Source organism: Equus asinus, chromosome 20, assembly GCF_041296235.1.
Source record: "Equus asinus isolate D_3611 breed Donkey chromosome 20, EquAss-T2T_v2, whole genome shotgun sequence".
Taxonomy (NCBI): Eukaryota; Metazoa; Chordata; class Mammalia; order Perissodactyla; family Equidae; genus Equus; species Equus asinus.
The window spans coordinates 98,047,662-98,059,697 of NC_091809.1; the positions used below are offsets into that span (position 1 = coordinate 98,047,662).

The 12,036-nt window shown below is 36.2% G+C and overlaps 1 protein-coding gene across 1 annotated transcript in view; it reads left to right on the plus strand.

Annotated features, from left to right (window-relative positions):
- The window catches only part of PDE3B (phosphodiesterase 3B), a 186,665-nt gene that overhangs the window by 134,847 nt on the left and 39,782 nt on the right, over positions 1-12,036 (plus strand). The window contains exons 6-7 of the mRNA XM_044752259.2: positions 9,683-9,893; positions 10,472-10,548. Coding sequence (XP_044608194.2) covers positions 9,683-9,893; positions 10,472-10,548 — 288 coding nt within the window. The remainder of the gene's footprint in view (positions 1-9,682; positions 9,894-10,471; positions 10,549-12,036) is intronic.

Here is a 12,036-nt window from a genome sequence, read left to right on the forward strand (position 1 = left end):
GCTGCCACAGTGTGGCTTGATGAGCGGTGCTAGGTCCGCACCCAGGATGCAAACCTGTGAACCCTGGGCTGCCGAAGTAGAGCATGTCCACTTAACTACTACACCACTGAGCTGGCCCCTGTGATAAGAACTTTTAAGACCTATTCTCTTAGCAACTTTCAAATATACAATACAGTATTATTAACTATACTCACTATGCTATACATTACACCCCCAGGATTTTCTTGTTTTATAACTGAATGTTTGTACTTTTTGACTCCCTTCACCCATTTTACCCACCCCTCACTAGTGGGAATTTTCTTTAACTGAAAAGATTATAGAATGCTTTAAAACTTTTTGGATGAAAGATGTTTTCTAGGTACAACATAGTAATAACATAACAACACTGATATTCTGCTTTCAAAGTACATTATGTCTGGTGATAGACAGGGGCAATGGGATATACATACAGTCACAAAATTCTTGTACACACAATATTTGGCATGAAATAGAAAACTAACATGCCAAGAGGCAGGAAAATGTTATTGATAAGCAAGAAGAGCAGACACTAGAAGGAGATCTACATATGATATTGATGTTGGATTTAACAAAGTCTTTAAAATAACAATGATGTTTTAAAAGACATAGAAGGAAAGATGGAGAAAAATGGATGGATAATTTTAACAGACAACTGGCACACACAGAAAAGAAAAAGTAGTCAGTCTAGAACTGAGAAACGTAGTTGATTAAATTAAAAGCTTATAAGATGGGGCTGGCCCCGTAGCCGAGTGGTTAAGTTTGCGCGCTCCGCTGCAGGCAGCCCAGTGTTTCATTGGTTCAAATCCTGGGTGCGGACATGGCACTGCTCATCAAGCCACACTGAGGCAGCATCCCACATGCCACAACTAGAAGGACCCACAACGAAGAATACACAACTATGTACCGGGGGCCTTTGGGGAGAAAAAGGAAAAAAATAAAATCTTTAAAAAAAAAAAAAGCTTATAAGATGGTTTGAAAACAGATTGGACACAACAGAAAACAAAGAGTAGTGAACTTGAAGCCAGAGATATAGAAACTATCCAAACTAAAACCCACAGACGGAAAAAATATATAAATAAGCAAAGATGTTTGGTTTCCGGTTCTGCCTGTAAGGAACTTGGAAGTCACCATTCTGTCCTAACAACAACTAAGAAGTTGGACAGCCTGAAAAATCAACAACTGTTTTAGGGTCTCTAAGGGAGGTAAGGACACACAGCAAACTGCTGCCTCCAGAATTGGAGGGATAAACAGGCAAATGCAGATTACTCAAGGCTGACTGGAGCAGAGACTCACAAGGGGAACTCAGTGAGCGCCAGTGCCTTGAATCAGTACTGGGGTAGGAAAACCTGCACTGTAACTGGCAAATTGCTGGAGGGTCAGTGGGGACAACTCTGAGAGTTAAAAACTCCAGGGGGAGCTAGTCATGGGGGAGGGTCCCCACAGTTTTTTGAGGTACACCTCCAGAAGTTCAACCAGGTTTCCACAGTAAATATTAGAGAAAATGCTTCTGTCAGGGGAGGGGAAAGGAACCTTTTTGAAATACAACAGAGCACCCTATTCTTCTTAACAAGACCTGCCCGCAGGAGAAACTAGTTACCCAGAGCCTCACCTCCCGGGGTATTATCAGGACCTGACTGACCTGCGGGAAGGGAAGTCCCCAACTCCAGTCAGCTCTAACCCTCCTCTCCCACCAAAGCAGGGAGGCAAAAAAAGCCCTAAGAAACACTTGTAAAGTTCACAGTTCGGAGACTTGGCTCACAAAAGAAAGACCTAATCATAGGACTGCATAACACTTCTCCCCAACACTTCACCACCACATTACTAAAGTCTTATTTATAGCAGTTCCTTTTACAGATACATTATGTCTGGCTATCAAGAGAAAATTACAAGGCACACCAAAAGGCAAAAAACACAATTTGGAGTGACAGAGAAAACCATCAGAACCAGACATGGCAGGGATTTCAGAATTATCAGACTGGGAATTTATTTATTTATTTTTGGTGCGGAAGATTTGCTCTCAGCTAACATCCATTGCCAACCTTTCTCTTTTTTTTTTCTGCTTGAGGAAGATTAGCCCTGAGCTAACATCTGTTCCAATCTTCCTCTAATTTGTATGCAGGATGCCTCCACAGCGTGGCTGATGAGTGGAGTAGGTTTGCACCTGGGATCCAAACCTGTGAACCTGGGCCACTGAAGCAGAGCATGTGGAACTTTAACCAGTTAGCCACAGGGCTGGCCTCCAGACTGGGAATTTAAAACAACCATGATTAGGGCCAGCCCTGGTGGCCTAGTGGTTAAATCCGGTGTGCTCTGCTTAGGTGATCCAGGTTCAGTTCCCAGGTGCAGACCTATACCACTCGTCAGTGGCTATGCTGTGGCAGCAGCTCCCATACAAAAAGAGGAAGATTTCAACAGATGTTAGCTTAGGGTGAATCTTCCTCAGCAGAAAGAAGAAGACTGGCAACAGATGTTAGCTCAGGGTGAATCTTCATCAGCAAAAAAAAACCAAAAAAACAAAAAACAGTGAACTTTTCTTTTAAAAACAAACAACAACTATGATTAATATGCCAAGGGCTCTAACAGATAAAGTAGACAACATGCAAGAATGGATGGACACTGTGAGCAGAGAGATGGAAATCCTTAAAAAATCAAAAATAAATGGTAGAGGTCAAAAACACTAACAGAAATGAAGAATGCTTTTGACGGGCCTATGAGTAGGCTGCACACAGCTGAGGAAAGAACCTCTGATCTTGGGGATATGTCAGCAGAGACCTTCAAAACTGAAAAACATAGAAAGCAAAACTGAAAAAAACAAAACAGAATGTCCAAGCACTGTGCGACAACTACAAAGGAATACCAGAAGGAGAAGAGAGAAAGAAATGGAAGAAATATTTGAAACAATAATGACTGAGAATTTCCTCAAATTAATGTCAGACACCAAACCACAGATCCAGGAAGCTCAGAGAACATCAAACAGGATAAATGCCAAAAAACAATACCTAGGCATATAATTTTCAAATTATAGAAAATGAAAGATAAAGAAAAAGTCCTTAAAGAAGCCAGAGGGGAAAAAATACCTTACCTATAGAGGAACAAAGATAAGAATTACGTCCAGGGTTTTGGAAATCATGCGAGCAGGAACAGAGTGGAGTAAAATATTTAATGTGTTGAGAGGAAAAATACCACTAATCTACAATTATATACCCTGTGAAATTATCCTTCAGAACTGAAGGAGGAATAAAGACTTTTTCAGATGAAGAAAAATTGAGGGTAGATCTGACTTGCAAGAAATGTTAAAAGAAGTTCTTTAAAGAGAAGGAAAGTAATATCGGTCAGAAACTCAGCTCTACGTAAAGAAAGGAAGAGCACTGAAGAAGGAATAAATGAAGGGAAAATACAAACTTCCATTGTTCTTATTTTTATTTGATCTAACAGATAAGAGTTTGTTCAGAATAATAAGAGCAGCAATGTTTTTGATTGTGTGTGCTTACATATATTTTATGTATATATATGTTTTGAATGCTTATATATAAGTGAAAGGAATGACAGCAATGATACAAGGAATAGAGGAATTAGGATTATTTTGTTATTATAAGGTACTCACACTATCTGTAAAGTGGTATAGTGTTGTTTGAAAGTGGACTTGGGTTAGTGGCAAACATATATTGCAAATTTTAGGACAACCACTAAAAAAAAGTAGAAAAGGAAATATAGTGGATATTCTAAGAAAGGAGAAAAAGTGGAATCATAAAATGTTCAAATAAAACCACAAAAGGCAGAAGAGGAGTGGAAGACAAAAATAGGAACAAACAACAAGGGCAACAAATAGAAAACTGTAAAAGATATGGTAGATATTAATTCAACTATATCAGTAATCACTTTGGACATGAGTGATCTAAAGGCACCAATTAAAAAACAAAGATTGTTAGAGTTGATCAAAGAGGAATACCCAACTATATGTTGGGTACAAGAAACCCACTTTAAATATAAAGGCTTGTGAAGATTAAAAGTAAGTGGGTGGAGAAAAAGATACCATGCTAACATTAATCAAAAGAAAGCAGGAGTAGCTATATTAATTTCAGACAGAGCAGACTTCAAAGCTAGGGAAGTTGTCAGGGATAAAGAGGGGCATTACATAATGATAAAGGGGTCAATTCTCCAAGAAGATGTAACAGTCCTTAACATGCGTGAGCCTGAATAACAGAACAACATGTAAGAGACATAATGGACACAGTCAGAGATTCTAATGTTTGTGTAACTGAAGTTCCAAAAGAAGAGGAGAGAGACAATAGGGCGGAATAATTTTCCAAAACTAATAAAGGAGCCAACAAATTCATGAAACTCGGTGAACCCCACGAAGGTAAAGAAAATCATAGCTAGATATTTCACCAAAACTCCTGAATTAGAAAATAACAAGAAAATCTCAAAAGCAACCAGGAAAAAAAAGGCTATTTTCCAAGGAGCAACATTGATACTGACAGTGACTTTTCAACAGCAAGTTTGGAACCCAAAGATAATGGGAAGGCATATTTGAAGTACTGAAAGAATAAAAATTGCCAACCTGGAATTCTTTATCCAATGAAAATATCCTTTAAAAAGTAAGGTGAAATAGCAGTTTTTCACACAAACAAAAGCTGATAGTATTTATTGCTAGTACACATGCACTACTAAGATTCAGCAGGGACTTCTTTAGCTAGGAGGAAAATGATCCAGATGGAAGCATGGAACTGCAGGAACGAATGAAAAGCACTAGTAAGGCTAAATATGTGGGTGAATTTAAGAAAATATTGATGATTAGAAACAACAGTAAAAACATCCTTGTAGCATGCATAATATATGAAAAAGTCAAATATATGGTAACAGTGGCATAAGGGGTGGGAAAGGGGTAAATGGATTTAAACTTGTACTAGCAATGATTGAAAAGTAGTAAAAAGTTCTAAATTAAGAGAAACTAATACTTCAAAAATGCATATTGTAATATCCAGAGTGATAATTAAAAGAGTGAAAGAAAAAAGTATAAGTAAAAAGCCAATATAGGAGGTAAAATGGCATGATTAAAAAGAAAGACAAGGGGCTGGCCCCGTGGCCGAGTGGTTAAGTTCGTGCGCTCCGCTGCAGGCGGCCCAGTGTTTCGTTAGTTCGAATCCTGGGCGCGGACATGGCACTGCTCATCAAACCACGCTGAGGCAGCGTCCCACATGCCACAACTAGAAGGACCCACAATGAAGAATACACAACTATGTACCGGGGGGCTTTGGGGAGAAAAAGGAAAAAATAAGATCTTTAAAAAAAAAAAATTGTTTAAAAAAAAAAAAAGAAAGAAAGACAAACTTGAACAATCCAAAAGAATCCAAGAAAAGAGAAAATAAGAAACAAAAACAGAAGGAACAACTAAAAAAGAAATGGCAAATAAGATGGTGGATTAAACACACTATATTACATTAAATATACCCCTTGCAGCTGTTGGGGGCGGTGCATTGCGGCACGGACGGCAGGGATCTGACCAGAATTATTACAGTATATTATCTAAAATGTCCAGTATTCAACAAAAAAATGGAAAATACACTCCAATTAAAAGGCAAAGATTGCCAGACAATTAACAGCACTCAAGTATACGCTCTTTACACGAGGCATACTCTAAGGACCCAGATAGGTTTGATCTCACACTTATAAAATACTTGAGCCCAAAATTGACAGAACTAAAGGGAGAAATAGGCAAATCCATATTTATATTTGGAGATTTTAACTCACTATTCTCATTAACTAGCAGAATAAGCAGACCAAAATATTAGTATAGATATACGGAAGATTAGAACAACATGATTTAACTGACTTGACCTAATTGACTATAAAACACTACACTCAGCCATTACAGGATGCATATTTTTTCCAAGAACACATACAAAATTGATCACAATAGACCATTTGCTGGACTATAAAACGAGTCTCAATGAGTTTCAAAGGATTAAAATCATATATAGAGATTGACTTCTGGAGTGGCAGAGAGAGGATCTCAGTAAACTCACTCTCCTACTAAAACAACAAAAATATAAAACAAAAAACCAGAGAACAAACTAGAAGGCATCTATATAAGAGAAACTACTGAACTTAGGTAAGACAGTGGGTTTTGTGACATTTTAATTGGGGGCTATTCCCATGCCCTCTCTCCCCAGCTCAGTGGTATTGTAGCTAAAAGCCAGTAACTTTGCTGAACCTCAGAGAGCGCTGACCTCTTTTGGAACTCCATTAAAAGCAGCATCCTGAGAGTACAGTAAACATTTTGTCCAAACTTACAGTTCCCTGGAATCTCTATTCCCAGGGTATTGTGGCTGTTTGATTTGACTTAGAGCTCAGCTCTCCAAAAACACAAACCAAAAAGCCAAACCCTATGCCAGGCAACGATGTGACTGTCTAAGGCTGTGATTTCACTTGGGACAAACAGCAGCTGACTGGGGATTTAAAAGGAAATCCCAGACACTTGATGACCATAGGGAACTTGGAAAGCTCTGACATATTCCTGGGGATCTGCTAGGCTGGACACATGTGCAAGGCTGTGCACATGCCTAGGAAAGATCTGGGAAAGGAGAAGGCTCCGGTCACTGACCTGTAGCTGACCTTGAGGCCCTGCACAGGCAGGAAGTGAAAGCCAAGGCTGTATTATAAACTGCCTGAAGTTTGAAGGCCTATCTTTTCAAACAGATTCTGGTCTACAGATGACATATAGGCAAGAGAATTAAAGAACTCTTCTGACTCATCATTGGTTGACCCTTAAATTATACTGACCCAGGGGTGACATCTAGGAAGTGAAGCTTAAAAAATAAATCAAAAACTTTAAAAAAAACCAACAAAAAACTAGTAGAGAACTTAATGGCTACACAGCTCAGAGAAAACAGGATCTGCATAATGAGTCCAGGAAAGTCACTCAAAAATAAGCAGAAGCAAGAAAACAAACACAAAACCAGTTAACATAACAAACCTTGGGGGTAGGAGGGCTCTAATACCAGAATTGTTACAATATATTATCTAAAATGTCCAGTTGTAAATAAAAAATTATGACTCATGCAAAGAAACAAGAAATTTTTGCCACGTACACAAAGAAAAGCAGCCAACAGAAAACTTCCCAGAGGGGGTGTGGATTTTGGACTTAGCTATGACTTTAAATCTGCCATGATAAATGTGTTTAAAGAGCTGGAGGAAACCATATCTAAAGTATTTAAGAAAAGTATGACAACAATGTCTTACCAAAGAGAGAATATAAACAAAGAACTGGAAATTATAAAATAAAGTTATAAAGTTATTTTAATAATTATAAAATAATTGCCACTTATACTGAGTATCGGAGGTTCTAGTTGGGGTAGTTAGGTAAAAAGGAATAAAAGAAAGAAGTAAAACTATATTTACAGATGACCTGATCATGTACTTACAAAATCCTAAGAAATTCATTAAAATCTATTAAACCAATAAACAAGTTCGTCAGTGTGGCAGGACACAAGATCTATATGCAAAAATCAATTCTGTTTCTATATACCAGCAAAGAACAATGCAATACTGAAATTAAGGATATAATTCCATTTACAGTTAGCATCAAAGTGAATAAAATACTTTGGAATAAATTTAACAAAATAGTGCAAGACCTGTACACTGAAAATTAGAAAACATTATTGAAAGAAATTAAAGAAGACCTAAATAAATGCAAAAAATATCCCATGTTCATGTATCAGAAGACTTAATATTGTTAAGATGGCAATACTCCCTAAATTATTCTCGAGTGAGTTCAATCCTTATCAAAACCTGAGCTGGCTTCTTTGCAGAAACTGATAAACTGATCTTAAAATTCATATGGAAATTCAAGGGACCCAGAATAATGAAAACAATCTTTAATAAAAAAGAAGAAAAAATTGGAGGACTCACACTTCCACATCTTAAAACTTACTATGAGGCTATAGTAATCAAGCTAATGGGGTACTGGCATAAGGATATGCCAACTCAATGGAACAGAATTGAGTGACCAGGAGTAAACCCTTACAGGGTCAATTGAACTACAGTCACATGCAACACATGGAAATATCTTTTTAAAATGTCCAGTAAAGTAAGCAAGGCATAGAAGCATCTATATATATATGTCTGATTCAATTTACAAAGTTTGAAAAAGGGCAAAACTAAATTGTTAAGAGATGCATACATATGTTGTATAAAGAAAGGCAAGAAAAACAATACCATAAAAGTCAAAATAATGCTTTCCTTTAATGAGAGGGAGGGATGTTAGAGGACAGGGGTCTCTGATCTCTGGTTATGTTTTATGTCTCTGCTTGAGTGATGAGCCTTCCTGATGTAACTTGTCTGTATGTGCATTATATTTCACAGTAAAAAAGGTTTAAGAGAAAAATGATGAATCTATATTGTAGAAAGTATTTCTTAAAGGTTGCTAGGTTTTTCTCTGTCATTTTCTTCTCTCTTTGATATTTTTCTATGTTATATCAAATTTCTATCCTGAGGTTATTTACCATTTATTCTTCTCAGCCTCTTTTTCAGGATTTTGGACACTCACTGGTATAATTAGAGAAAAGAGCACTGAAAGTTGAAATTTTAGTCTCCAGTTAGTAACTAAACATTATGACTTTGACAAGCAAGATGCTTCCCCTCTCTAGTTCTCAGCTTCCTCTTCTGAAACAGTAAACTGTTTGACCAAATTATTTGTAAAATCCCATTCAGCCCTAACATTATATGAAATTATAGGAGCCTCTAAACAAATCGATCAGAACAGCAGTGGCAGCCTTGGAAAGAGTATGGTCTCATAGTGTTGACTAAATCGAGTTTCCTGATTTTTTTTTTGGGGGGGGGGGCGGTAGTTTTTTTTTCTTCAAGGTAAAATGAAAATGCTACTTAACTCACAGGGTTACTGTGAAGATTAAATAAAATTACACATTGTATTAGTAAGTGTTCTCCAGGAAAACAGAACTAATAAAACATTTGTGTGTGTATATATAAATATATACATACATATATATAGGGGGAGGAGAATGGATTTGTTTTAAGGAATTGGCTCTTGAGATTGTGAGGGCGTGGGTCTGAAATTTTCAGGCAGGCTGCCAGGCTGGAAATGAATGAAGGAATTGTCAAATGAATGAGCTGGAAAGATTTGGATATATTTTTTATGGGATTTTCTGTTCTGTTAACATATAATTTTATCATATGCTCAACTTGCTTAATGCTATTAAGAACTTTGGTTCTTCAATAAAAATGAATTTTATCGTGTTGAAAAATATTCAGTAAAACTTGGTAAAGATGTTTTGTTCATGTGGATAATTGAGCTGGTAGGAACACAAAATGTGAAAGATACAGACCAATATGAATTAGGAAAATCTGTGCCACACAGGATGTAAATTTTAGTTATACTCTTAATATTTACCAAGTATGTGCATCCTGCCACAGGGTGTTTAGTCCACAGTCAATGATGATGACAAATATGGTCTATATTCTGCTTAAATTCTTAGAATGTCTTGAAGATAGCTCCACCTAGAAATTTACTTTATCATTTAATTGTAAACACTTTGCTTTCTTTAAGGAAGGAAAATGTTCTTTATAAATACACAAACATAGACAATAAACACATGCAGATACATACATATTTATTTATCTCTTTCCTCTCTTTTAATTTTTAAAGGTGCCTTACCCAGCCTAAGTCCTGTCAATTCTCTCAGTCATGGATCAGTGTCAGCTGGCTCTCTAACTAGTCGATCACCTATAGAATTTCCTGATACTGCTGATTTTCTTACTAAGCCAAGTGTTGTTTTACACAGATCTCTGGGCAATGCACCCAATTCACCAGATTTTTATCAGCAGCTTAGAAATTCTGATAGCAATTTATGTAACAGGTAAGTTTCCCAAATGTTCGTTTCTATTTCAAAATATAGGTTATTTTAATAAAGTATTACCAGTTTTCTAGTTCTATATTATAACTAGGTGATGGATTAAGACTCTGTCCTCTTCTTTATTTATCTAGTAGTTTTTATTCTGAATAAACCTTTTCTCATTTCAGTGCCATTATTCATTTTCCAATTAAATGATCTCCATCTGAAGTGAAATATAGTGTTATTCTATCCATCATAAGATATCAGTAAATGTTTGAGAATTATTTTAGTATATAATACCTTAGGGCCTATTTATAGTACCTAGTTCACATGGTGTTTATTCTCATTTCTGCTTCAATGGTAATAAGTGTTTACCTCAGAACTCAATGTTGACTTTCAAAATACATTATTTCCTTCAGGGACAGACAGATGCTTCCTAGTATAAAGCCTATAAAGTTTATAGAGAGATTGGAATATTAGGATGTTTTGTAGTTGGTATCTTGGTTAAAAATTAAGCAGATTTTCTAAGTGTATTTAGGTAAAAACATTTTGCCTCATTTGTCATAAATATATATTTATATTTATCTCTTTTATTTTATAAGCTGTGGACATCAAATACTGAACTATGTTTCAACATCTGAATCAGAGTCTGGTACAGACTGCCACAGTGGAAAATCAGGTGAGACTGCAAAAGTCATGTGTGTTTGAATTTAAAAGCAATTTCTTACATTGTTTCTTAAAATCAGTAAATTAGTTTAACTTCAGTTTATCCATCTTTGAAGTGAAAATTATAATGTTTTTGTCTACTTCACTGAGGACTATTTGGAACAAATGATAAAAAATAGATAGTGAAAGTATTTTGAAGAGTAAAAGTGTACTATATAAATGAATGCAGTCTTCTTAGCTTATAAGTAGGGTTCATAAATAGTGAAATTAATTATATTAATGTTGAAATTTATACTGCACAATCTAAGCCCAAAAAGGTTTGCATATGTTTTTTTTTATGGCATAGAGAGTTGTTTTAAAATTTAATTATATCATTCTGAAACATTTTATATCCTCAAACAAAATATATTGTTGGTGATAAATTTATAATTGTTTTATAACTTAAAAAAATTGATGATTCAAGCATCCATTAATAGTTAACTAGGTAACTCACATCGTTCCCTCTGAAGGTAGCTAGAAAAGCTGGACAAATTATTAACAACAAAAAACATCTCCTTGAAGCCACTGGAGAATCAACAAGAACTCCTCAGAATTACCAGTACAAGATCTGGAGGAGCATAGAAGTCCAAGAAAGTGAGGCTGGAGTTTAAGGCTGTCGAAGAATGTTTGCTGCTTCCAGAGGGGTCAGTGACTGATAGAAACAGCAGTCCTGTGGGTAGCTTCATGGGACTAGGGAGACAGAGATTGGAGTTGAAGGCCTGCCATGATAGGGATAACTTGGTAAATTCTACAGCGCTACACCCTAGGAATAAAGGTAAACCAGAAATAGGCCCTTTCAGGGGTTGTAGGCTCATATCAATCCCTTCACATACCATAAAATTCAACCTTTGAAAGTGTACAATTCAGTAGTGTTTGGTTTTTATATTTTAAAGCATTGTTAAAACAAAAGAAAACAAAGATGACCAATCCTTCACAAACTCTTCCAAAAAATAGAAGAGGAGGGAACCCAACTCATTCTCTGAGACCAGTGTTACCCTGATACCATAACCAGACAAAGGCATCACAAGAAAACTGTAGACCAATATCCCGTATGTGTACAGACACAAAATCCTTAACAAAATACTAGCAAACTGAATCCAGCAACGTATAAAATGGTCACACCATAACCAAGTGGTATTTATCCCAGGAATGCAAGGGTAGTTTAACATTTGAAAATCAATCAATGTAGTATACCATATTAATAGAATAAAGGTGAAAAAAATCCATGTTAATCTAAATAGATGCAGAAAAAACATTTGATGAAATCCAACACTCTTTCATGATAAAAACACTCAAACTAGTAATAGCAGCAAAGTTCCTCAACCTAGCAAAGGGCATCTGAAAAACACACAGTTAACATCATCCTTAATGGAGAAAGACTGATGCTTCCCCCCTAAGATCAAGAATAAGATAAGGAGTTTTGCTTTCAGCACTTCTATTCAACATTGTCCTGGAGGTTCTA